General features: G+C 36.8%; 1 protein-coding gene across 9 annotated transcripts in view; it reads right to left on the bottom strand.

Moving 5' to 3' along the window:
- casz1 (castor zinc finger 1) overlaps nucleotides 1–25,250 on the bottom strand; it is a 601,697-nt gene that overhangs the window by 154,898 nt on the left and 421,549 nt on the right. Inside the window, exon 1 of one of the 9 annotated variants that reach the window (XM_028807824.2) lies at nucleotides 11,494–11,858. The exons of 6 other annotated variants lie outside the window; for them this stretch is intronic. In XM_028807824.2, the coding sequence (XP_028663657.2) occupies nucleotides 11,494–11,542 (49 nt within the window). In that variant the 5' untranslated portion in view covers nucleotides 11,543–11,858. Of the gene's footprint in view, nucleotides 1–11,493; nucleotides 11,859–25,250 lie in introns of those variants that run through there. 2 more of the 9 variants (XM_051931296.1, XM_051931303.1) reach the window with 2 other exon arrangements.

Genomic DNA, 25,250 nt, shown 5'->3' with positions numbered 1-25,250 from the left:
AATATAAAGTGAGCAAAATAGCAGAAAAAAATAAAGCCATGGTTTTAAAAGAAGAAAAATAATTAAATAGAGGTGCAAGGTTTTCTTTATTGAATACATATGATGCAAAAAGAAGGTTTTACAGTAACAGTAAAATAACTGCAGTATAAAAAATGAATACTGATCTTGAATAAAAAAGTTATTCAAATGAAGGCTTATAATAGTATTTTATCTTAGAAGACCCTGTCACTTATATTACCTACTTACACTTCAATAAAGGTTAAAATCAAAATAAAGAAAGAAAGAATGAAGAAAGAAAGAAAGAAAGAAAGAAAGAAAGAAAGAAAGAAAGGAAAGAAAGAAAGAAAGAAAAAAAAAAAAAAGAAAAAAAAAAAAAAAAAAAAAAAAAAAAAAAAAAAAAAAAGAAAGAAAAAAAAAAAAAAAAAAAAAAAAAGAAAGAAAGAAAGAAAGAAAGAAAGAAAGAAAGAAGAAAGAAAGAAAGAAAGGAGACATGCAGTTGCTAGACATGCCCTGAATTATTGGTGACTGTTCCACAAAAGTGGGATCAAAGTGTCAAGCGCCTGGCGTTCCACTTTCTTCAGAGAAACATTTGTGCATCGTATCTCATTTCAGTTGCTCTCACTTCGAGTTCTCTTTGTCTATAAAGTTCTGTCTATTCCAAAAAAGGCAAACAGAGTGCTCCCGGAGCACAAATGAGCTCATGCAACCCCCTATCACCACAAGGTGAATCACTTGAAAGTAGAGTAAGAGGGAGCTGCTGAGTGGCACTACTATACAATGAACAGCCACTGTTCCAGCGATGCCAATGCTTGCTTTCTTTCTTTCATCTCCAGTCTGAATCCCGTTCAAACTCTGCTTGCCTGCTCTTGACTGAGCATTAGTGGAGGATGTGAAAAAGTCTATCCTGACTCAGCTACACTGAGGTCAAAGGCATATTTTGTTGGAATAACTTAATTAAATAAAGAACAATTGGAAGAGGAAGGTACACTGAGTTGGCTTAAAACCTTTGTCACATGCTGATGCTTGTTTGTTTCGTTACATACGTGCTTCTGCTGACAGAAGTGAATGGCAAAATGATTCCCAGTTTTTTATTAACTAAGCCAAAGCACTGTCTCATGTCCTTCAGGAATAGCCAAACAACCTAAATCAGAAAAGTAAAGTTTCTTTTTCAGGACCTGCTGTGAGGTGTTCAGAGTCTTGCCAAGAAAAACGTACCAGAGGATACACTGCAGAAATGATCATTCCAAGGTATTTCTCAGCCTTGTTTACCAAAGCACAACTAAGTTATAACAGCTTGATGTGACGCTGCTTGAACTGGACTCCTCAGCCTTCACTGATGCGTACCGAGTGGAAGGCCTGAGCTGAGCTCTACTGTAGTGACAATCACAGAGTGTAGCCCACCGGTTCTCAAACTCGGTTCTGGGGACCCTATGTGGCTGCAGGCTTTTGCTCCAACCACGCTATGTTTTTAAATAGACTCCTAGCCTAATTAGGGAAGCTGTTATTTTAGTTTCTGTTTTGGGGGGTCAATGTAGAAATTATAAAGCTACATATGGTCAATTTTACTAGAATGCACTGTATGTAACATGGGGATAAGTTAACTTTTTTTTTTATCTGGTCTTTAACATTTTTATGACCATCCTTATTCTGCTTTTCCATGTGTTCTGGTTATTTACTCCATTATTTCAGCAATACAAACATTTCTAAATATCTTAGTAGATGTAGAAATCACAATGCTGTGCTTTCTAAATGCAAAAAAATGAACCAGCTAATTAAATGAGATCAGTCTGAGGTAAAATGACTTGTTGAATGTGAAACTCACTGGAACAAAAACCTGCAGCCACATGGGGACCCCCAGGCAGGAGTTTGAGAACTAATGGTGTAACCAATCAAAATTAAAAAAAAAAAAAAAAAGGCGTAAAACTACTGAACTCTTACAACTTTTAAAGTCAGTCTGCCATTCCCTTAGCCTGCTAAAAACAACCATTCTATATACAAATGTGACCATTATGGGTGGAAAATAAGATCTGCTTTGTCCCGAGACTGCCAGCTGTTCTGTTAGCAGCTCCTAACAGGTGCAGAGCCCTGGAAGATGTAATCCTATCAAGTTTCAGTGTCTTTTTTTTTCAAATTTGTTCAAACTGCAAACTTCCAAGCTCTTTTTCTTTCCACCCTACCCCCTGCTTCTGTGGCCAGTGACACAGGCGAACAGCTGGGAATCAGATTTATCATGTACCAACAGTCATTACTGCTGTTCATGACCCAAAGCAAGAGAATGTCACATTCAACGAGAAAGAGACAGAGAGAGGGAGAGAAAGAGACGAAGAATGATGGGCATAGACACACATGCAGGCAAAAATTACCAAGCCATGTTTGTATCAATGATGAGAAAATCTATAGTACTAAATATTTTTTTACTGCTAAAAGTGGGGAGAAGTCAAGCAAAATGACACCTTTTACTGGCTAACTAAAAAAGACTACAATATGCAAGCTTTCGAGGCAACTCAGGCCCCTTCTTCTTATTCTGATTACATCTTTGCCTGAAGAAGGGGTCTGAGTTGCCTCAAAAGCTTGCATATTGTAGTCTTTTTAGTTAGCCAATAAAAGGTGTCATTTTGCTTCTCACTACGTTCACAATGGCTAACACGGTACAACACCCTAGTTTTACTGCTGAAAGTAAATGATCAAAAAGAAAAACAGCCACTTAAAGGACAAAAAAACAGAAAAGCAGCTGCTTTCAAATACTAAAAGTGAACGTAATAAAAAGCTGTTGGTTTTGCACATTTCTTTTTCTATGAAAATAGATCTGCGCATGTACCTCTGCCTTCATAGCCAGCAACTTTTTCATTTCCACACATTACGCTTCTAAAGGATTACTTGTACTATGTATGTGTTAAAATACAGGTGGTATGGCCTCACAGTACGGAGACCAGGGTTCACGTCACCAGTCTCCTCCCTGCATGGTGCTTGCTTGTTCTCCCTGTGTCGGCATGGCTTTCCTCCATGTGCTACAGTTTCCTCCCACAGTCCACAGACGCGCAGATTTGGTGAATTAGCAACACTAATTTGGCCCTAGCGTGTGTGTGGTGTGTGTGAGTGTGTTCACCCTGTGAAGGGCTGGCACCCTGTCCTGGGCTGTTCCTTCTTTGCGCGCTATGCTTGATGGGATTGGCTCCAGCCCCCCAGTGGCCCAGGACTAAGCAGGCTTAGAAAATGATATGGTATATTAAAATACACTGACGACATAAAAAAGAAAAAAAGTTCAGCTGACTGGAAAACAGGAAAAAAAGAAGAAGTATAGCGCAACAGATCTGCATTCCTGTACACGACAAGTAATCTTTAACTCTCCAAGGTACGGCCCTCTCTTTGCACGTGTACCAGCTCCCTGTCTCCTAACTGCACAGACCCAGACATGTCCTACTCATTAAACTGCCAACTATAGCACACTTTGTGCCATAGATTAGCATCTTGTTTTCATGAAAGAGAACATTTTGAGAAAACAGGCATTAAAACACAAAAGATGCTTGACAGCAGAAGTATCAAAATTCTGGCTGTTATTTTGGCTCACTCTTTCCCTTAGTTTTACAGCAAAGTAGAAATGAACTGCTAAAATATTTAGTCGACTCACTGATATTATAGCTGCAGACTAGGACCACCCAAAAAAAAAAGAATCCGGGGTCAATTGCTGGTAACATTTAAATGCAGAAAGTTAAAAAAGGAAAGAAATGTGTGCCTGGTATTTATCAGTTTCGGAACCACCAGAGTTTGTCTTCGAGAATGACTTTTTCACAGATCAGGTTATAGCATGTATCCAGCAGTGCAAAATTAAAAATGAAGCTTTTCAATTTGGATTTTCACTCTACTACTTTCTTCCAAAATTTTAAAACAAAAAAGACTCACTGAAAAAGAAAAAGCAATGCAGACACCTAGACCTCTGTAACCTGTGTCAGAATCACAGCCAAGCACCCTTAAATCCAGAATCCATTAATTGTCATGTTTCGCATATTTCTTAATCATCATTTCAGACATTGAAATAATTCTTAACAGCCAAGGCATGCAAATTCTCTCAAGGCTGTCACTGTGGCAAAGCCTTTGATGGAAGAAAGTGAATATTGGTCCACTATGCTATTTTTTACTGGACAATTTCTACATCATGAATGTCAATTTCCTTGCATTATGTAAAAGGTGTTGCCTGCATGTGTACACCTAGGTTTTCAGCATTCTACTGTAAATGTTTGATTAGTAGAATTTGATCTGATGCCACATAGAAGCAGATAAAAAAAAAAACAGTAGAAAGAAAAAGGCTACATCATCAACATAAATTACTTTTGTCACACTTTTAATTTTGTCCTTATCTAGATAATTAGTGTGGGTACTTTACTTCCACTAATGCAATTATCTCCTTATTAAAGAGGGGACTATCCTTATTATAAGCGAGTCTTTTTTATTTTTTCCTTTTGACTTTTACTCCATTAGTCTGCATAAAATGCCCCTCTTCACATTGTGGAAAACTTGTCATGTATACAAACAAAAGGATTCTAATATATAGTATCACCAGCCACGTGAGGCATGTTTATTTTCAAATCTCTATAAAAGGTAGATAGATAGATAGATAGATAGATAGATAGATAGATAGATAGATAGATAGATAGATAGATAGATAGATAGATAGATAGATAGATAGATAGATAGATAGATAGATAGATAGATAGATAGATAGATAGATAGCATATTAATATGTGTGGATACAAATAAATCACCTATTCCCTAGAGATTCAGTAATACAACAAACAAGAGCCTCAGGTATTACTTGTTAATCATTCTGGAGTATGTCATTAGGTTCTGGGTATTAATTGGGCTATTACTCTGTATTGGTGATGGGATGCTTTGAGGTTTTAATTATGATCTTGCAACTGGATGAATGCACAAACACTACAGAGGAGACAAGGGAATAATTTCATGTGGCCTATATAAGGACACATTTTCACCAAGGGGATTCAAGTACCAGCCTTCAAAATACCAGCCTTGTCTAAAGAAAATGTTTATTTTATCTTTTTAAACACGAAAACACGTATTTTATGTCTTTTAATTTCCAAAATAAACTTCCATATAAAAACTCGGCCTCAATGAAACTGTACATTTTTTCCATTGTGAGCAATAGTAAGCATTTATCAGGATTTGCCCCCAATCTCACTTTGCAGCCTCAATCCTAACGAAAGGGTTTTTCATTCTCCCAACAGATGCAAAACATTGATTTCACTTTGCAGAATTTCAAAGTTATTTAAAGAACAGGGATTCTTCAAAAACAGTTGTGCCACAATCCAGCTGAAATCATAATCTCGATGACTGTTTTCAGTGTCAACGTTACAGCCCCCAAGTGGGTTACTACTTTCTAAACATGAATAGCCATGTACAGTATTCTTGAAAATGGATAAAGCTGCAAACACTGGTATCTCTCTGGGTAAATTAAATTTCGACCTGCAAAAGGTGTGCTCACATGATGCAATATACAGACGAATGTGCTTTGTACGTGTATTCAAGCAACTGCAGCTGTGTATTATTACATAACAAATATCAGTGAAGATGTCAAAATTCTTCCTTTAAGCAGCAACTTTACCGCTGCAGTAGTTTGCCTAGTGAGCTTGAGATTACCAGACAGGAAAGGATGGCGCAGGACAGGGAGAAGGTGCAACAGTACAGAAAACACCCACTAGCAGTTGTGAAGTGACTTGCCATGTCAGTGTGTAATTATTGGATGCCATGGAAAGACACTTGGGGCACTTGGTTAAAACAGTTATACATGTGACCTGATACTAAAAAAGAAATGTTCTTCTGTATGCTACAAGGCAGGTTACCTAGCAGTAGTGAGAGAATGAGGTCACAGTGGATCTAAAGGCAATCTGAACATTTCCTTTCTGATATAATAATGGCACCGGGTTCACCTTTTTAAAATAAAGGTTGGCCAGAGCTCGGTAATTTCTTTACATTGACTTATTTGGCTGACACCTTTATCCAAAGTGACTTACAAACATTTGAGATATGACAGGTTACATTTCTTTCCTTTTTCCAACTGGAGCACAGACAGGTCAAGTGACTTGCTCAGGGTCACATAGGGTCAGTGGTGAGATTTGAACTCACAACCTCAGGGTTTGAAGTCCCAAGCCTTAACCACTGCCTGAGACAAAAAGAAACTGGTGCATTGGTCAGGTGGCAGTGTGTGGTCCCTGTGTGGAAACAGTGCAAGCCTGTTGCCATTTTAACCAAGGCACTTTAAGGATTACAGAATGCTCGCACGTGTAGTGGTTTCAGGGTCTGCAGGGGACACCGTGTCACAGAGGCTCTGAAACTTCAAACACCTACCCCAACCCCATCAAGAGTTTCTCAACTAAGTCTAGGAGATGATGGGAGGAGGTTCAAAGCTTCCACGTTGTAATGGGCCTGCCGAGCCTAATGTTTGAAGGTGACTTGAAGTAAGAGCAGCTCGTTGGCAGGAAGAAAAAGCTATATTACAGATAAAAAGAGAGAGACTGAAAAAAAAAAAAGAAATGAGTAATAAAAAAGGGAACGCATCTGCCGTACTTGTGATGTAGGTGGATGTGTGGGACACTCCTGTTTAGTTGGGCTCAGAAAAGCAGCGTTGTTTTTTCCTTTTGTCTACGTTATACTTTTTTCTTCGATTGTGTTCTCTTTTTAATGTATTTATCAAATACAACATTGTGGTACACTTTATAGAAATACTCTGGTTATTGCAGCTTGCCCTAATCCTTTCACACCCCCTAACAGCAAGACGACATACCAAGTAGTGCTACTGGACCAGCATCCAGGCAACAAACACATGACTCTCCTTTCCAGTTTGGTGTGTTAAGAGATCTGTATCCATATTACAGGCCAGTCGTGCCGTTTACCTGCTTGGTGAAGCAGCAACTCAGTTGAAGAAAGGGCAAAAAAAACAAAAAACAAAAACCCACACCATCTACTGAAGCCCCTTTCCTTTCTATTCTCACCACATGCTTTAATCTCTAATTTGCTTTGGCACCTTCTTCAGCAACAATATTTTTCCTTGGTCACTAATATTCCCAAAAAAAAAAAACAAAACAGTGTTATGTGTTCTAAACCATTTTACTAACAGGCGATTAAAAATAAAACTATTAAGGAACTTGTGTCAGCAGTGAAAATTAATGAGGTGCATCAAAATTTCAAACTTTGATAATACAGGCAGCGGGTTCAAACAGTCATGGTCTGTGAAGTTGTTGTCCTTTCTATGCCACAGCTCAGTGAAATAAGCATTAATTGTGTTTTTGCCGCTTCCAGCTATGAATAAAGTTGGATTTTACATTTTAAAACAAATCACCAGAAACAACTACACTCTACACCTCACATATGTGTTACACTCATCCACTGACCCTGACTGGTAAAAAGTAATAAAAAGCGGACTAAATGATCTCATTAAGTATGCAAGTGTTTTTTTGTTTTTTTTAATTGCATGATGGTTGTATTTCTGTTTGACTTGACTTACTGATATTTTTGTTATTATGCACGGCTTGAGGAGCCACGAGACAGCAAAAGCGGGCCCTTTTATGGGGTTGAATGATGTGTGTATTGTTCAAAGACTGAAAAAAAAAAAAAAAGTCCCCAAATGACTTACACAAAGACTATAGAAATATGCTAAACAACCAAAAACCTAAGTGCCATTCCTTGAATTGAAAGAATTCAAAAATATTGAAATGTAGCTTAAAGCCAGTAACTGAATAGGTTCCCATGCTGTAAAGTTGTATTATGAAAAAGTTATGAAAAGGCTACACGGAAATCTATTGCTCAGGTTCTCACTGCACATGAGCTCTGAACAGTAAACACCACATCTTTTGTACAAATGGGTTAAATTAAAATTTGATCCTGGCCGTGTTTGCATCATTCCCTAGTTTCAAGTGCTGCATAGTTTTATTTTGTTGCTGTGTTCTGTTGACTTGGTGATACTGTGTAGGTAGTTTTCAGCTTGAAAGCCTTGTCGCCATGACATTTCATAAGATCTGTGCCTTTTCCATCCATATCTACCCACTCTCTTCCACAGAAATAAAGAAGCCACTCAGGTAACGTCTAGCTCCTTACTGAAAGGCAAGGTCATCATACAAATTTAACCATGTCGTCGTAAACCCATCATCACTGTCAAAGACACCCAGGCAACAACGTGTAAATGTGCAACGCAATTCCAATGTAATGCAGTTCACTTGGAAAGACAGTTCAAATCATTACAGATATATAAAAAAAAAAAAAAAAATCAATGGAACAGTAATGACCTCACTCAGTATGCCTGAAAAATTATGTTTTTACATTTGAACTTGAAGACTTACATAGCATTGTAATCTCAATACAACTCAACGACTAAAATCAGTCCCCCAAAAATAAAGTGAAATCCCATGACACAGCTTCATCTGGACCTCTTTCCAATAAACAGTCAACAGGAAGGTAGCAAGAGGTACACTGAAAGTCTTAATTTATATGCTCTGGCTTATGCCACGTTACCTAACACTGCAGTAAGGAAAAAATATCAGTCATTCTGGACAAGAACGTGAACAACAACTGAGCGGTGGTCCCTAGAGAAATCAGCATTAAAGGGGTTAAAGACACAGGGCCCTTTTTTCTCTTTTCATTTAATGGCTCATACTAAATTTATTTCGTAACTCTCTTAATCTAGAGTACACAACATTCCCATTAGCATAACCCAGCCCCCTCATAAAAATTCCAGCTAGTTTAATTAAAAAATGTAAATTTACTGTCATCTTAGAAGCTGCAGAATTAGGACGGCAACAGCATTTTTTATTGCTTAAGACATCAAATTGATTCAGTTATTACTAAATTGTGGTTAAGGTTATTGAGGGCTACAGACTTTGGATTGTCTTTCCTCTCCATTTAATCTGTACTTCATCCATTTTCCAAGGGCTCTGTGAAGGTAAAGCCACCATGTTTTAATCAGACAAATCTTGATAAGAGAATGCAGTCCCAGTTTATTATGAGTCATAAAAAGGCTCCATCAACAATGATATATAAAAATGAAGAAAAGACTACAGTATGAGAAACACTGGCATAAGAGATAAAATTCAAAGTTAGCAAATAAACCAGGACATAAAATTTAGAGGACATAATTGAGTAAAAAATACATATTATTTTTAAGTTTGTTTCAGAGTTATTTTTGGATGTAATATGCAAGTCTTTTTTTTTTACAAAGTTAAACTGTACAATAAAAAGTTCAAATTTCTACCTGTGGCTTACTACAGAATTAAAAAAAAAATTCTTCAGTAAGAATGTTTAAATGTCCAGAAGCTTCATTTTGATAACACGTTATTTTGACCATGTCATATCAAAAACTGCATTTTAAATAAAAAAAAAATCATGTTCAATTAGGATTATAACAAAAAATAGTTTAATACACTTTATACAGGATTTTCTGATCGTATGCAAAATATAAGCTGTAAAATACAGAATTCAGAGAGACATTAAGGGTGAAGATTGGAAAAAAAAATAGAAAACAAACACACTCTCGGAAACTGGGAGCCAGGTGAACAGATACCAATTTACAGCGTCCCTGAGGTGGAAGAAGAAAAACAGAGCAGCACTCGCAATATTTGATCAAAATTACAAAGTCACTTTCCCTTTAGGGCATCCAAGGTTGGGTGGTAATGATGTTACAATAATAATACAAAAAAATCATAATAAAATAAAATTGTAAAAAACAAAATGTCATAGATGGCACCAACAGTTTTCAAAGTCTGAAAAAAAATAATTTTGGGCAAAGTAGATGCCAAGCATACAGCACACAGAAAAATATCAAAAAGTTACACCCATTATTGGGACTCCAGCCAGCATAAAACATCCTAAATCATAAAAATAAATAAAAAAGGAATGATGCAACTACTAAATGCAACAGATTTGGTCTCTTAATATGAACTTTTTTTCTGATTGCCAGGAGTAGTGTTAAAATGTATAAATATTCTGCCAGTTAAAAACAAAATAAAGTTAACAAAGTGACAAAGCTTCACTGGCTGGCAATATCTACAGTATGTGACTAAACTCGGAATATCTTCTAATCCTCTTTGATGTTACTATTGTTACACTGGAGAATTATACACAATATATATATATATATATATATATATATATATTATATATATACATATATACATATATATCATATATACACACAGGTGCCACAGAAACACATCCGACAAAGATTTGCTTTCATTTATTTCACACAGACAATCAAACAATAACTGTTAATGCATTGCTTGTGGACATTTTGTTTGTGCCATACCTCTTAGCAACAAACTCCTGAGGCTGTTTGGCTTTAGCAATAAGCAGTTAAAAGCCACCCCTACCAAGTATATCACACCCATGAAACCATGTCCTCCAACACATTCAGAATACTTCTCAGACAAAAACGGCAAAACTTCATTCAATTAACTTTGTTTTGTCATTTCTGAGGACACATACACACTGATGCATTTACAAAGCCCACGTCAAGAAAAATCATTATAAATTTCATCCCAAATGTGTCTTTCCAGCCTCTAAATATTATGTACATACTATGTACGTGTGGGTTTATGAATAACAGAATTACTTTCGTGTATATATATATATATATATATATATATATACACATGCATACATATACATATATATTTATTATATAATAAAGTACACAAAGGATGTGTACATACCTACTACAACTGCAGTTTGACAAACCAATATAAAATGAACACATACAAACTGAAAAAATCATGTAGTGCCTAACTAAAAACGTTTGACAAAGTATAAAAAAAACTGACTTGCAATTGTGCGTTTATTTGTATTAAATGTTTTTTTTTTTCCTTAAACGAATTTGATACAACCGACTTCTGAATAGGCAGACCGTGTAACTTAAACATTCATTAGAATAAAAACAAGATCTCGATACAAAGGCCGTTTAATCGGTCTTTGTATACACATATTTCTATACAGTATAAACCGTTAACACGGGATACGCTGTAAGAGCAAATATAACAATCCTGAAAGCACAAACTCTGAGATACAGCTTCAGAATTCACATCTATATTATAATGTGTAACATGTGATTCTAACTAAATAGATATTATATGTTTATTTAATAGATAAAGACATCACCCATGCATGTCAGAAAGAAATGTGTAGTCGCTACCGTATAAATAACATACCGACTGTAACCACATATAGAAGGCGTCTGTCAAGTATATAAGTTAACGCTTTAATACAGACTTAGCTGAAACTCTCTATCCATCACCAGACACATCTTATTATTTCTCCTGATGTATTTTTGAAACCATCTGTTTTCTGCATATGAAATGTAATATAAGCGCTCACAAAGTTTTCCTTAGATCGGTACGTTATTGAAGTAATGACAATGAACACAGTTCTTGGTTACAATAAAGTGTCACAAGAACAATTTCGTTTTCTGTAAGCAAAGTTTTAAAAAATGCGACTTACCATATTCAGAGAATTCAAAGTTAAATCCACTCAGGCATGTAACTTTCATAATATTAGTCAACCCTCTTGGTTTCAAGCAAGCAGAAATTAAAAACACGCACGCACACGCACACAACACACACACACACACAAAACTTCCTTCAATAATGGGCAAAACTCTTTGACATGCAGTCTGTCAATAGTTTGCAGGAAAGAGAAATGCTGGCTGCCATGAATGAACGTGATTGGCAACTCAAGGTTTACTCCGCCCCACGATGGTGGCGAGGAAGGCAGGTAAAACAGAGAGACGCGCACACGCACACGCAGAAAGAGAGAGACGCGCGCGAGTCGGCGCGCTCACACGCTGACATTCACGCTCTCCGGTGCGCGGCAGGCAGCTTCTGCTGCGGCTGTATGTGAATGAGCTGCAAGGATGTTACAGAGCTGCGAAAGCCTTACAGGCCTTTTTTTCCCACAGTGGGCTGGTCTTCTCAGATGAGCAGTGGACTCGCCTTTCAACTCTAATAGGAGGAGCAGCTCAGCGCTTCTGAAGTGACAGAAAGGGGGCAGAACGAGAGCGGACGGCGTTTACTGTGCTAAAACAGGAAGATAACTACTGTCTAGTTAAGAAGCTTCTATTAGGCAATGACTAAAGAAACAGTAATGCTTTCAAGTAAATAACGTCAGGTACGGGAAACAAAATTTACATCTGTGACTTGGAAAAGAGAGCCATTAATATGGCATGAAAAATGATACCCATAATGTTCAATTTACGTAAACGCTTTGATTATTAAGAAGCAGAGGTGTTAATAACCGCAAAACAAGTGGTGCAGACAAATAGCATTAACTATATTCGTTTAGAAATTACTACAGACTCTGAAGTACGCACTTTTGTCAAAAGTAACGGAGATAATGTTGACTATTACCTAGCATAAAATAATAGGAAGGCTAAATGAGGAAGAAATAACACCTTAACAAGCTAATAATGTTTAACACTTTTGTATGAAACTATTAACAATTTTCATCGAGAATTATGATTATTATACTTAATTAAATAAAACAAAAACTCAGTTAAAAAGCAAGTGAAAATATTAAAGAACAATAGACATCCTATATAAAATGCTTTCTTTTATAATGTGATTTCTGAAGACAAGTACGATCAGATTCCTCACTGTGATATTATAGAATGCTAAAGGCCACATTAAAATGAACAAAGCTTCTAAGATAATACTTAAAAAGAACAAATTGCATGCAGAACAGTGATGTTGCTACTGTATCCCTTAAACAATAACATTAATGCCATTTTAAAATTTTGTCAATGTGGTACTTTTACCCAAAGCGACTTAGAAATCACAACTACACAATTTTGTCAGTTGTTTCACCGGCAGGCTGAATAATTGAAACAGGGTCAAATAACATGTATGTGGAAGAAAATTTTTTGTACGTTTCATTTATACTAAACCGCACCACCTAGCCCCCCAGCACAGCACCTAACTCTAATAATAAAGTTTATTCTAAAATTAATAGACATCTCATTTTCATAAAATCACATGCCAATTTATGGTAATTGTTTTGATGCACTTTGAACTGACAGCACAACAAAATACATACAGTTGAAGATTTGTCTTCTGTTTTTACTGCACACAAATAACGTGATTTTGTGTACAGTGACACAGCATATCAGCAGAAGAATTTACATTGAAGACCTTGCGATTTTAATTAATCGAAAACTTCTTCATATAGAACAACAGTATCAATAAAAACTGCAACAGAAAGTACCACTGGAAATATGTTTAAAATACTAAATGTTGTAATATTGGCAGTATTCTGGGATTAATAAAGTATCTATCTATCTATCTATCTATATATCTATCTATTATTACTTTTACTATTGATACCTTTATTAAAATAATTAAAATATTTTAATTTCGACTTGTAATTCTAATACACTGCAAAGACTTTGCTAACATGTTTTTATTTTCCTTCTGTCTAAACAGACTTAATTACCAAATCATAAACTGCTGAACATTTAACAGAAACGTGTAATAAATTCACTCTGTAAAAATGGAAGAATGTATAATAATAAAAACATTCATTTAGGACACAAAATATTATCAGAGAAGCGTATGAAGCATTTCAAGTACACAAATTACACATTTAGTTTGAAGTTTTTAACACATTACCATTCATGGAAGTTATCTCCATGCCTCCTCTTTACTCTCATAAGAGGTCACATGGTGTGTACATGACAACTGTGTAAATCTTCAGACTTATCACATAAAATACACAAAAGTACACAGAATTGCAGCATACATTTTATTCATTGATTTGACATATGAAATAATAATTGAGGGGTTCTTCTGGTAGGAAGAACATCCAAGTGATTAAAATAATCAGCTGGAACTCATCAGGGATCCCAATGCCAAAGTTCAGTGATGGGGACACTGTGCTCTAAAAATTGGTGCCACCCTTCAGATAAGACTTAAAACTGTAGGTCCTGACTGTCTGTGGTCATAAAAACATCCCTGGGCATACTTTGAAAAAGAGTGAGGCGTTTCCAGATGTCTTTGCTAAATTGCCCACCATGGTCTGGTTATTCCGGCCTCCTAATTATCCCCTGTCCCTTATTGGCTAACTATCTCTGTCACTCCTTCACCATCTAATAGCTAATGTGTGGCGAGTGTACTGGCACAAAAATGGCTGCCATTGCATCATCCAGGTGAATGCTACACACAGGTAATGGTTGAAGTGGTTTCCCACTGTCTGTTTAAGGCGGGTTGTGTAGGTTAGAAAAGCACTATATAAATGTAATTAAGTATTATGATGATGAATATATATTATATATGTTGATGATATATATATGAGATGTATGGGGATTGGGTTTAATTGGGTTTAAGTCCAGTGTCCTTGTTCTGTCTGGGTCGACTTTATGTTTGGGTTTTCTCCGCATAGGTTGCTTATCCACCAATATCTCAAAAATGTCTCTGTTAGATTAGTTGACGACAGTAGGCTGCCCTTATATGAATGAATGAATGTGGGTGGGTGTGTAATGGTGTGCTAGTGTGACCGGTGATAGGCTGGTACCCTAATTTGCTTTCTGCATTGTGCTTAGTGATGCTGGTTTAAGCTGCAGTTATTCAGAAACTTAAATCTGGATAAGAGGGCATTGTAACTAAATAAAGGACTAGTTGTATAAGGTTATCTGTGAAGTCTTATGAGGATGAAAAATATTTTTTTTATGTTTTAGGTTATATCTGAACAAGATTTAAATATGTTTATGCCATTACCCGTATTTCATTGTAAAATAATGATTCATGACCCACTTTTGTAGCTTTCAGATTATAAAATAATGCTGGACCTTCCCCTTTTTGTTAATGTGTCAGGAAAACAGAAAATGAAAAGAGGAAGGATAACAAAGACAAAAAGGCAGATCACCTTAGACCTTCTATTTTTTTAAACCATTTTATATAAGAAGTTAACTATCTTTTCTTTTAAATATTTAGAGCTGTTTGACACACAAAACAGCAATAACAGCATAAAAATGAAGAAGAAAAAAAGAAAATGCTAATTAAAAGCCTTGCAAAAATCTCCTGACTCCTTTGTAATGTGATCCCGCAGCAGTTAATTGTTAAAAAACATGCATTCCTGTTGCTGTGGGTCACACCCTCTAGGCCACATCTCCCTCCCTCTCTCCCGCTCTCTGATAAGGTATCACTTTCCATTGTAATTTTAGGTGAAATGATAAACTACAAGCCGTTACCAGGTGACAATGAATACTTTATAAGTCAAAGAGCTTATTTGCCTACCAGTTTCTTCTAGGTGTTTTTTCTCTCATAAACAGCGAACTTTGGGCCTGCCAGGGTAATAATAATGTATATTTTAATACAATTGAAGCTAGCTTTCAATAACTTGTCAAAACTACATGATACCTGTAAAGTTTAAATTGTACTGTTGTCATGGCAAGTGGTAAACAGTTGGTTAAAAGATACATACTGTCCACTATTGCGGTAGAAACATCTGAATGAAAAACTGAGGATAAATATGTTCTGGTTTCTTTGTTTAATATCTTTTATGCCAGTATATTTGTACAAATTCTATCTATCTATCTATCTATCTATCTATCTATCTATCTATCTATCTATCTATTCTACCTGTGGCAATAAGGCTTTATAACTCATCTTCGTTCTATAGGTGATCTTTTTCAGCCTTTATGGCGGTATGTTAGTCCCATCCTGGCATCACAAGCAGCTAGCTCATTTTACTCGGGCATAAGTACTAAGGCAATTTTCACAACCTACACTAATAATCTGTATTTAATAATAGTCTGTTATATTTTTGTATATTTGCACAATTGTCATATGCTTGTCATATGCCGTCATATTTTTGTACATTTGCACAACTGTCATATTTTTGTATATTTGCACAATTACTATTTTTCTGTTTTTAAATCTTCATTGTACTATCTTTATTTCTCTTGTTGCACTGAACATGCCAATGACATAAGAATTTCCCTCGGGATGAATAAAGTTCTTATCTTATCTTATCTATTATACAGTTATCTTATCTATTATACAGTGCCTTTCATGTCTATCTATCTACAGTGCATTCGGAAAGTATTCACAGCGCATCACTTTTTCCACATTTTGTTATGTTATAGCCTTATTCCAAAATGGATTAAATTCATTTTTTTTCTCAGAATTCTACACACAACACCCCATAATGACAACGTGAAAAAAGTTTACTTGAGATTTTTGCAAATTTATTAAAAATAAAAAAATTGAGAAAGCACATGTACATAAGTATTCACAGCCTTTGCCATGAAGCTCGAAATTGAGCTCAGGTGCATCCTGTTTCCCCTGATCATCCTTGAGATGTTTCTGCAGCTTAATTGGAGTCCACCTGTGGTAAATTCAGTTGACTGGACATGATTTGGAAAGGCACACACCTGTCTATATAAGGTCCCACAGTTGACAGTTCATGTCAGAGCACAAACCAAGCATGAAGTCAAAGGAATTGACTGTAGACCTCCGAGACAGGATTGTCTCGAGGCACAAATCTGGGGAAGGTTACAGAAAAAATTCTGCTGCTTTGAAGGTCCCAGTGACCACAGTTGCCTCCATCATCCGTAAGTGGAAGAAGTTCGAAACCACCAGGACTTTTCCTAGAGCTGGCCGGCCATCTAAACTGAGCGATCGGGGGAGAAGGACCTTAGTCAGGGAGGTGACCAAGAACCAGATGGTCACTCTGTCAGAGCTCCAGAGGTCCTCTGTGGAGAGAGGAGAACCTTCCAGGACAACCATCTCTGCAGCAATCCACCAATCAGGCCTGTATGGTAGAGTGGCCAGACAGAAGCCACTCCTTAGTAAAAGGCACATGGCAGCCTACCTGGAGTTTGCCAAAAGGCACCTGAAGGACTCTCAGACCATGAGAAACAAAATTCTCTGGTCTGATAAGACAAAGATTGAACTCTTTGGTGTGAATGCCAGGCGTCAAGTTTGGAGGAAACCTGGCACCATCCCTACAGTGAAGCATGGTGGTGGTGGCATCATGCTGTGGGGATGTTTTTCAGCGGCAGGGACTGGGAGACTAGTCAGGATAAAGGGAAAGATGACTGCAGCAATGTACAGAGACATCCTGGATGAAAACCTGCTCCAGAGCGCTCTTGACCTCAGACTGGGGTGACGGTTCATCTTTCAGCAGAACGACGACCCTAAGCACACAGCCAAGATATCAAAGGAGTGGCTTCAGGACAACTCTGTGAATGTCCTTGAGTGGCCCAGCCAGAGCCCAGACTTGACTCCGATTGAACATCTCTGTAGAAATCTTAAAATGGCTGTGCACCGACGCTTCCCATCCAACCTGATGGAGCTTGAGAGGTGCTGCAAAGAGGAATGGGCGAAACTGGCCAAGGATAGGTGTGCCAAGCTTGTGGCATCATATTCAACAAGACTTGAGGCTGTAATTGCTGCCAAAGGTGCATCGACAAAGTATTGAGCAAAGGCTGTGAATACTTATGTACATGGGATTTCTCAGTTTTTTTATTTTTAATAAATTTGCAAAAACCTCAAGTAAACTTTTTTCATGTTGTCATTATGGGGTGTTGTGTGTAGAATTCTGAGGAAAAAAATGAATTTAATCCATTATGGAATAAGGCTGTAACATAACAAAATGTGGAAAAAGTGATGCGCTGGGAATACTTTCCGGATGCACTCTATCTATCTATCTATCTATCTATCTATCTATCTATCTATCTATCTATCTATCTATCTATCTATCTATCTATTCCTTCATGTTCACTTTGTGAAACAGAATACACTTTGTTTCAGTTTAGTTAGCAATATATCAACCCCATGCAGTCTGGGTAAGTACTCATTTTCATGGAAACATTACTAATCAGTATGCCTCTGTTATTTTTAATATATCGATATTCAGGTATTTTTCATAGGTTAATATTGTTTCAGTACTGGTACCCCAGGTTTCTTCTCTTATCCCAAAGACATTCGTTAATGCTGCATTAATTGGTAACTATTAACAGTCCTCTGTGAGTAAGCATGGCTGTGTGATTGAATGTGCTCTACAATGGACCCATGAACCATCACGGTTGGCTCCTGCCTTGGGTCCAATGATTCTGAGAGAGGTTTTTGTCATGCATGAGTCTGATTGGGATTACACAAAGTTTGACAATGGATAAATGAAAGGATAGGTTAGATAATGACTACCATTGCGTTCTTTAATACTGGCAGATAATACTGTTCTGAATTAGTAGTCATAGTACTAGTAGTAGCAGGAGTAGTATTGTCACAGGATGGCATTACTCCCATTGACATCCCATTCTATTTCTAATCCCTCCTCCTCTCCTGCTCCACTAACTCTCAGGCTGCCAAACCTTTGCCCAAATTCATCTCTTGACTCCATGAAAATGAGTAAACTCCACAACAGTGTATGAACACGAACAAGGTGTTACCTAAAGGGAAACTTTACATCTTCAGGGGTGTTGGGAATATCCTCTGTCCCACGACCACTTACTGTTAACACCATGTGTGTCTGCACCCCTGAGATTAATTCTGCAGTTAAAGGGACAGGCAATCTTGATATATACCAGGCTTCCTGCTCTCCATAATGTGCATTAGGATACAACTTACATTGTGCCCCAGTTTCCATCAGTCCCAGTGCCTGTTGCTCCCAGAAAGCAAGATTATAATATCTGGTTACTTTATCACCTTGAAATCTTAAGTCAGAGGATGGCACAATATGACTTAAAAGTACTTTGTTTGTGCCACATATACAAGTTTGCATTCAGACTAAAACGTACCTAAAATATTATTAACAACCTAATCATTGCCACTGGTATCTGTAATCAATTCATAGTCATTACTGGTCAAGAAGTGCCATTGTTGTCCTGCATCTAAGTTTAGTAGAACAGCCAGGTCTAGGCAATGTAGTACACTTTGTAGAATGGACTGCCCAGAGCTCTGAATGATGTTCAGTGACTTTCAACTAGCTTTGTACCCTTTGTGCTTCTTTTATAATCATATCTATGACTCGCTTATATTTTCTTGACCTTATGAAGAGTGAGTGTTGTTAGTCTCACAGATTAATTTAAAACAGTTTATTCAGTAGCTTTTTACACAGGTGGAAAGTGGAGTCCATCAACAATTTATGTGACATCTAAGTATTTGAGCAAATTTAGGCTTCCATTTACAAAGGGAATAAACATATCCGAAATCTAGTGATAAAAAAAAAGTTTGTGATGTGTTTTCGTTTGATTTGACATTATTTCCCAAATTATTAAAGAAATGTATTTCCTTTCTCATCTCATCCTCAGTCTGCTTAATCCAATTTGGGGTCATGGAGGCCAGCACCTGTTCACCAGTACTGAGCACAATTCAAGAAGCAGCCACAGGGCCCACTCATTCACAGACCCACATTAACTCACACAAAGGTCAATTTAGAGTCACAAATTAACTAAAACTGCACATCTTTGGGGATGTAGTAGGGAAAACTAGAGGTGAACCAGGAGAAAACCCATGTAGATATGGGAAGATTTGTAAATTTCACACAAACAATGTCTGGGCAAGTGACCTGAACATAGGATACGGAAATGAAAAAAGGTAGTGATACCCTCTTCACTACCAAGCTGTCTAGAAATCTTTTTCCATCCATCCATCCATGATTCAACCTGCTGAATCCGAACACAGGGTCACAATTATAAAAAATGTAATATTTCCATCCAGTATCCAACCCGCTATATCCTAAGTACAGAGTCATGGGGGTCTGCTGGAGCCAATCCCAGCCAACACAGGGCGCAAGGCAGGAAACAAACCCCGGGCAGGGCGCCAGCACACTGCAGAAAATGTAATATTTGAAAATTCAAATTCTAAAAAAAAATATATACATATATGTTATTGTCAATGTATGAACTTTGGCATTGTGTAGAATACTTAGGAAATCTATAGAATGCCAAAAATGGGACAGCAAAGTGTAAAACTATTACAATTTCAAACATTTCCTAGGCATTCTATGCAATGCCAAAAGGCAAACTGGCAAACCATAAAATACTTCCATGAGTGACCAATATTTCCTCTAATTATGTTTCATACGTGCACTGTATAATTATGCAATTTTACAAAATATTTTTATGACAAAATTAAATATGCGGAAAATCTATGCTCTATCGGTAGTTAATATTAGTTGATCAGCTGAGTGCATGGGAAATAAAATACAATGTGCAATTTCATAAAAAATAGTGCACAGCTGGGTCTTGTTTAAGTCTTGTTTAAGCTTCATTTTGTTTTTCTTTTTTCATTTTCATATACATCTTATCAATAAAGGCCTTTTCATGACTCACTTTTCAGATTTTGCCTAAATAGTATTTGTCAATCTGTATAATGCCTAGGTATCGCCCAGGTATTATACACAATGACTAGGGAAAGTATATAGCATATTAAAGTAACAAAGACATTTCATGCTTTACCTAAAAATGTCACATATTCTATAGATTTCCTAAGCATTCTGTATGCTTCAATACTTTTCACACATTGCAGCTAACACACACACACACAATATATCTATATATATAAAATTCTTTTCGCGTTTGAAACGGAAATTACGTCGACCATGCGATATGGAAATTAAGTATGACCACAGAACATATTATAATACAGGAACTAATCACTTCGTTTGTGGACTCCATTTTTATATCTTGTTATTATTTGTGTCAGAGTTACTGTATTTTACTGATATTGAAAAGAAGTAAACACAAACACGCCGTTCTATCCCATAGAAGTGCACCCCGTGTCGTCCTCTCTCAGCCCTCCTCTCTGGATTACAGTGCGTTCTGACAGAGAAGTTTTATTTATTTGTCCACGTGACTGTCGCGGAAACTGCCACATTGTAACTTTTTTTTAGTTGGCAGTACTTGATAGTAGAAGAGATGAGGAAAACAGTTTTGCGTCTTTCTACTTTTTAACTGCAGCGAGCTGTAAACAATGTGCGTGAGAACAAAGTGGACACTGGGAGGCGCGGAATGTCGGGCTGCTCTACAGGGTCGAGAGCTTTGCAGTTTCGGGCAGCGTCCTCTCTTCTCGCACTGTTTGCGACACTTCAAGTGCCCCGTCGGCTCCTGGGAGAGTGGAAATCTTTGCGAATGAGTGTAATCGGCGCCATCGAAGCACGACTCTGTTTGTAAATTGCCCTGCACGACTACTTACTGTCCCTTAAGGTGAGTTCAGGTCACTAAAACCCCGCAACATTCAAGGTTCCTTTTGTGATGAATTATTTTAAGAACTAAATGACAGGCACGTAGTGCAAGGTTGTCAGGCAGAAATCTGAACGATCACATAGAAAATGTAATTTCTATACCACAGTGGTCGTGTAGCGCCTTTCACAAGGGATCTACTACCGAGAGGTAATCCAAATACATTTTATCTACTGTTAGTACTACTTACCTGTTGTGTTATAGCGCCTTTAAAATGTAGTTTACCCCAAACCACTCCAGTAATGCTCAATATATCTTTACTTCTTAAATGTTAATGTTTTTCTGTTTATTAACTAATAGATTACATTTTATTTTTTACCCTTGCACTCAGTGAGCGAAGACCACTGGGTAATGAACTAGTATATATATATATATATATATATATATATATATATATATATATATATTCACGGCATTCGAAGTCTGTGCCACAATCTGATTGTATGGGTGGTTACCTACCAGGTAACGCTTGTGGTTGGCCAGCAATCTGCTAACATCTGCCACGGTGCCCTCAGTTTGTGTGGAGCAGATCATAGAATGGTTGAAATATAGATATATATAGCATATATATAATAGAAGTATATTTCAATTACAATTATTTAAAATGTAATATCTGAGACCACAAATTCTGAATATATATATAATATGAAGGTAAAAATGTTTCCAGGCACTGTACTCAAACTATACCAAGGAATTATTTTTGTGAAAAAACAATACCTTTTAGAACAGATATATATTATGAGGTGAGAACTTAGAGTATTGGCTAATCTAATAATCTGACAATTTTCCCAGCTTGATTTTTCTATTACATGGTCATGTACAGTGACAGCCTTTCCCGACAGTGTCAGACTCAAGTGTGGACCCATATCTATCTATCTATCTATCTATCTATCTATCTATCTATCTATCTATCTATCTATCTATCTATCTATCTATCTATCTATCATTGGGACTGTTGTAAATCCTGATGCACAGTAACACAATCTGGCAAAGAAGCAGCAGTTAACCTAATAAACAGTGTGGCAGAGCACTACATAAAACAGAGAAAACTAAACCAAGCTATCTGTTTGGGCCCACCTACACAGGTATTTAAGCCCTTGTTTCATTTGTTCGCATGCCCACCTCAAAAGAACTCAGAAGCCCAGTTTCCCTTCTTTTTGCTTGGGAGCCCTTCCACACACTCACTTACTGCTTCTATGTAAAATGTGATAAAAGTCCAAAGCCACTTCTAAATCATGGGAGCTCCTGAGTTTTCCATACTTCTTAAATGCTTTGGCCACTTAGTCAGCTTCTGGGTAATCTTATTTAAAACGGTCACCAGGTACAATTCCTTTAAAATGCTCCCAGAAAACAAGCTTGATGGAAACAAATGGATGCCCACCACTCTTTCAGGACCTCGCTTTTAAAAAGGCAACATTGCAGTGATGTGCCTGGCTTGGAACCGTGAAGTGCCCTCTGCCAACTTTCTCAGAATGGACAGAGGAGTGACAGCTGTTCCTAGTCATCTATAGGACTTCACTCAGCTTGGGATGTGCTTTCTTCCATACTTGCTTGACAAGTAAAATTACCACAGCTACTGGGTGTTACTCTCTTTAATGACGTTACTGGGTCCTGCTCCTGTCCCATGACATTCTTCCCCACCTGGTAACTCTTTGCCTAGGAAGGAGAGACAAAGTGCCTAGAGTATACACTACACGTACTTATCAGTGGTACACGCTCTTATTCCTGTGCTTCTTCACACATATGAGTAGTGTTTAAGATATACCTCTCATCTCCTTTCCTTTATTGATTGACCTTTCCTCATATATAAATGTGCACCAGTGTAAATATTTGAATTTGGTTTTCATAGAAGGAAGAATAATACATTGTTGCTACTTTTATTTTCTCTTATACACCATTTAAATGTTAAAAAGCAGATTGTGAGGTGCCAGCTTAGACACCAGCAGAGTGGAAGCCTGACCTCCCAAGAGGGGGAGGCTCAGTCAAGGGAAAGATAAGGCAGACTTTTAGCAACCCCTTGCCGCGCACACAGGGGTGTGCTGGTTGGACAGAATGCTCCTCTCAAACAGCCTATTTTACTGGGACAAAGAGCAGGGTCGAGTTGAAAGATGTGAATTCTGTGGCTTTTGTGCAGTGGGCTTGCGGACCTGTCGAGTGAAAAAACCTGACCTTTGCTAAGAGTTACGAATGAGTGTGAACTCTCATGCTGTCTGCAATGATAGTCTTTTGGATGGGGGTGGAGGAGGATTGTTGGTTTGGGTTGGATGAAACCAATGACAGGGGCGAGGAGATAAAGTAATAAAGAGCGATATGTGATAAAGGAAATCCTGCCTCTGCCTTGCTTTTCATTCTTTTAATTTTAACTTCTGGAATGCTGTACATTTTACTTAAAAAAAAAAAAAAGTACTTTATTACCTCACAATATTAAAAAGCTCTTTAATTGCGTGAAAACACCTAAGAAAGAAATTTAGACAAGGTAAAGACTTAATGTTTCCTGATTCACAAAACAAAGTTCAGACTTATTGCACATAGGTTCTATTATTTTAAACACCACAATACCATACAACACAAGAAATAAATAATTAATATGAATATATTTATAGTTTTATGACAAACATACAGTACCTGGCTAAAACAATCTTCTTAGTTAAAGAATCCTTTTATTTCTTTTTAACTTAAACTAATTAACTAACTGGAGTACTTAACCTACCTCTACATTTTCACACTGGAAATTAACTATAACCTGTAGTTAACGTTACTCAAACATTTTTAGCAAAGAATTATGTGCCTTTTAAACCCATAAATAGGTAATTCAACATTCTTTATTAGCTGTTTATGATTTTGCTTTCTTGCTTTAAATAAATTGACATTTTCACAGAAGAGTAGTCACTTTATTATTTAGATCAAATTATGCTCAGGCTTCAGGCCTTAGGAAATACAGAATTATTATTTATTTTCACCTTTTCTGTTTATTTTTAAATGACTAGCATTCAAGTGACCTAAAAAGAATTAGAAAAAATTAACGAAGAGAACAAAATGACTCCTACAGTACGTATAAAAATATATTTTATATGAGTTATTAAGACAAGTTTCCTAAATTCCATTTTATATTGAGCCGCTCTGCATGAAGATGCAAACAGGTGACCCATAAAGAAGCAGGGGAGTCCCAGACATTTGAGGATGGAGACTCCAATTATAAGTATTATTATAAGCATTATTAGCATCTGGTACCATAAGCTTCTTTCAAAAGGAACCCAAATGATGTCACTTTTTGCAAAATGGCCCGTTCCTGTGAATCCTGACTGACGTCATGTTTCTACCTGGTTCACAGAATATTTTTAAGGCATCCACAGATGGTTAAAAACATTTAGCATTAAAAAGAAAAGAAAAAGAGTGCATTTTTGAATAATCTACCAATAATCATTTTAGACAGATACCCTTTTCCCATTGCAGATGAGCAAATATTTGTAAACCAGCTATCTAATGGAAAATTATAGTGAAATTAGAGTGAAATTCATGATGGAGAAATCAGATTACTGCTAATTTTATTATGCCAGCAAAGCCCACACAGCATATTTTTCTAGAGTTTTTTTCCATAAATACCAATGCCAGGGGTCTTGGTAATCAAATAAAATTGAAATTCATCTTCCTATTAAATCCAATTAACTGCAATTTCTAAAGCCTATCAAAGATTTTAATTACTAAATTATAAAATTCTCTGAAGCTAAATCAGAAAAAAAATGTGCATCCTTATATTTCAGAAAAACAAAAACCATAATAGGAAATTGTTTATCAAAAAACATATCCATTGGTAAATTCAATTAGGGGCCTGGATTTGTCTTCTTTTTTTCCGAAGCAGTCTTTAGACAAACAAAGCAAAATCACTTTTGGGTTTGAGGGCTCCACATGCCGGCTCTGCAGGTCTCAAAGATATTCTTGTCAAGTTGCCAGTTCTGTTTATTTCATGGACTTTTGTGACACAAATTGTGGCAACAATAATGTTGGCAGCACCATTTAAGAA

Source organism: Erpetoichthys calabaricus, chromosome 8 (assembly GCF_900747795.2).
Source record: "Erpetoichthys calabaricus chromosome 8, fErpCal1.3, whole genome shotgun sequence".
Taxonomy (NCBI): domain Eukaryota; kingdom Metazoa; phylum Chordata; class Cladistia; order Polypteriformes; family Polypteridae; genus Erpetoichthys; species Erpetoichthys calabaricus.
This window is presented reverse-complemented; position numbering and strand designations above follow the sequence as displayed.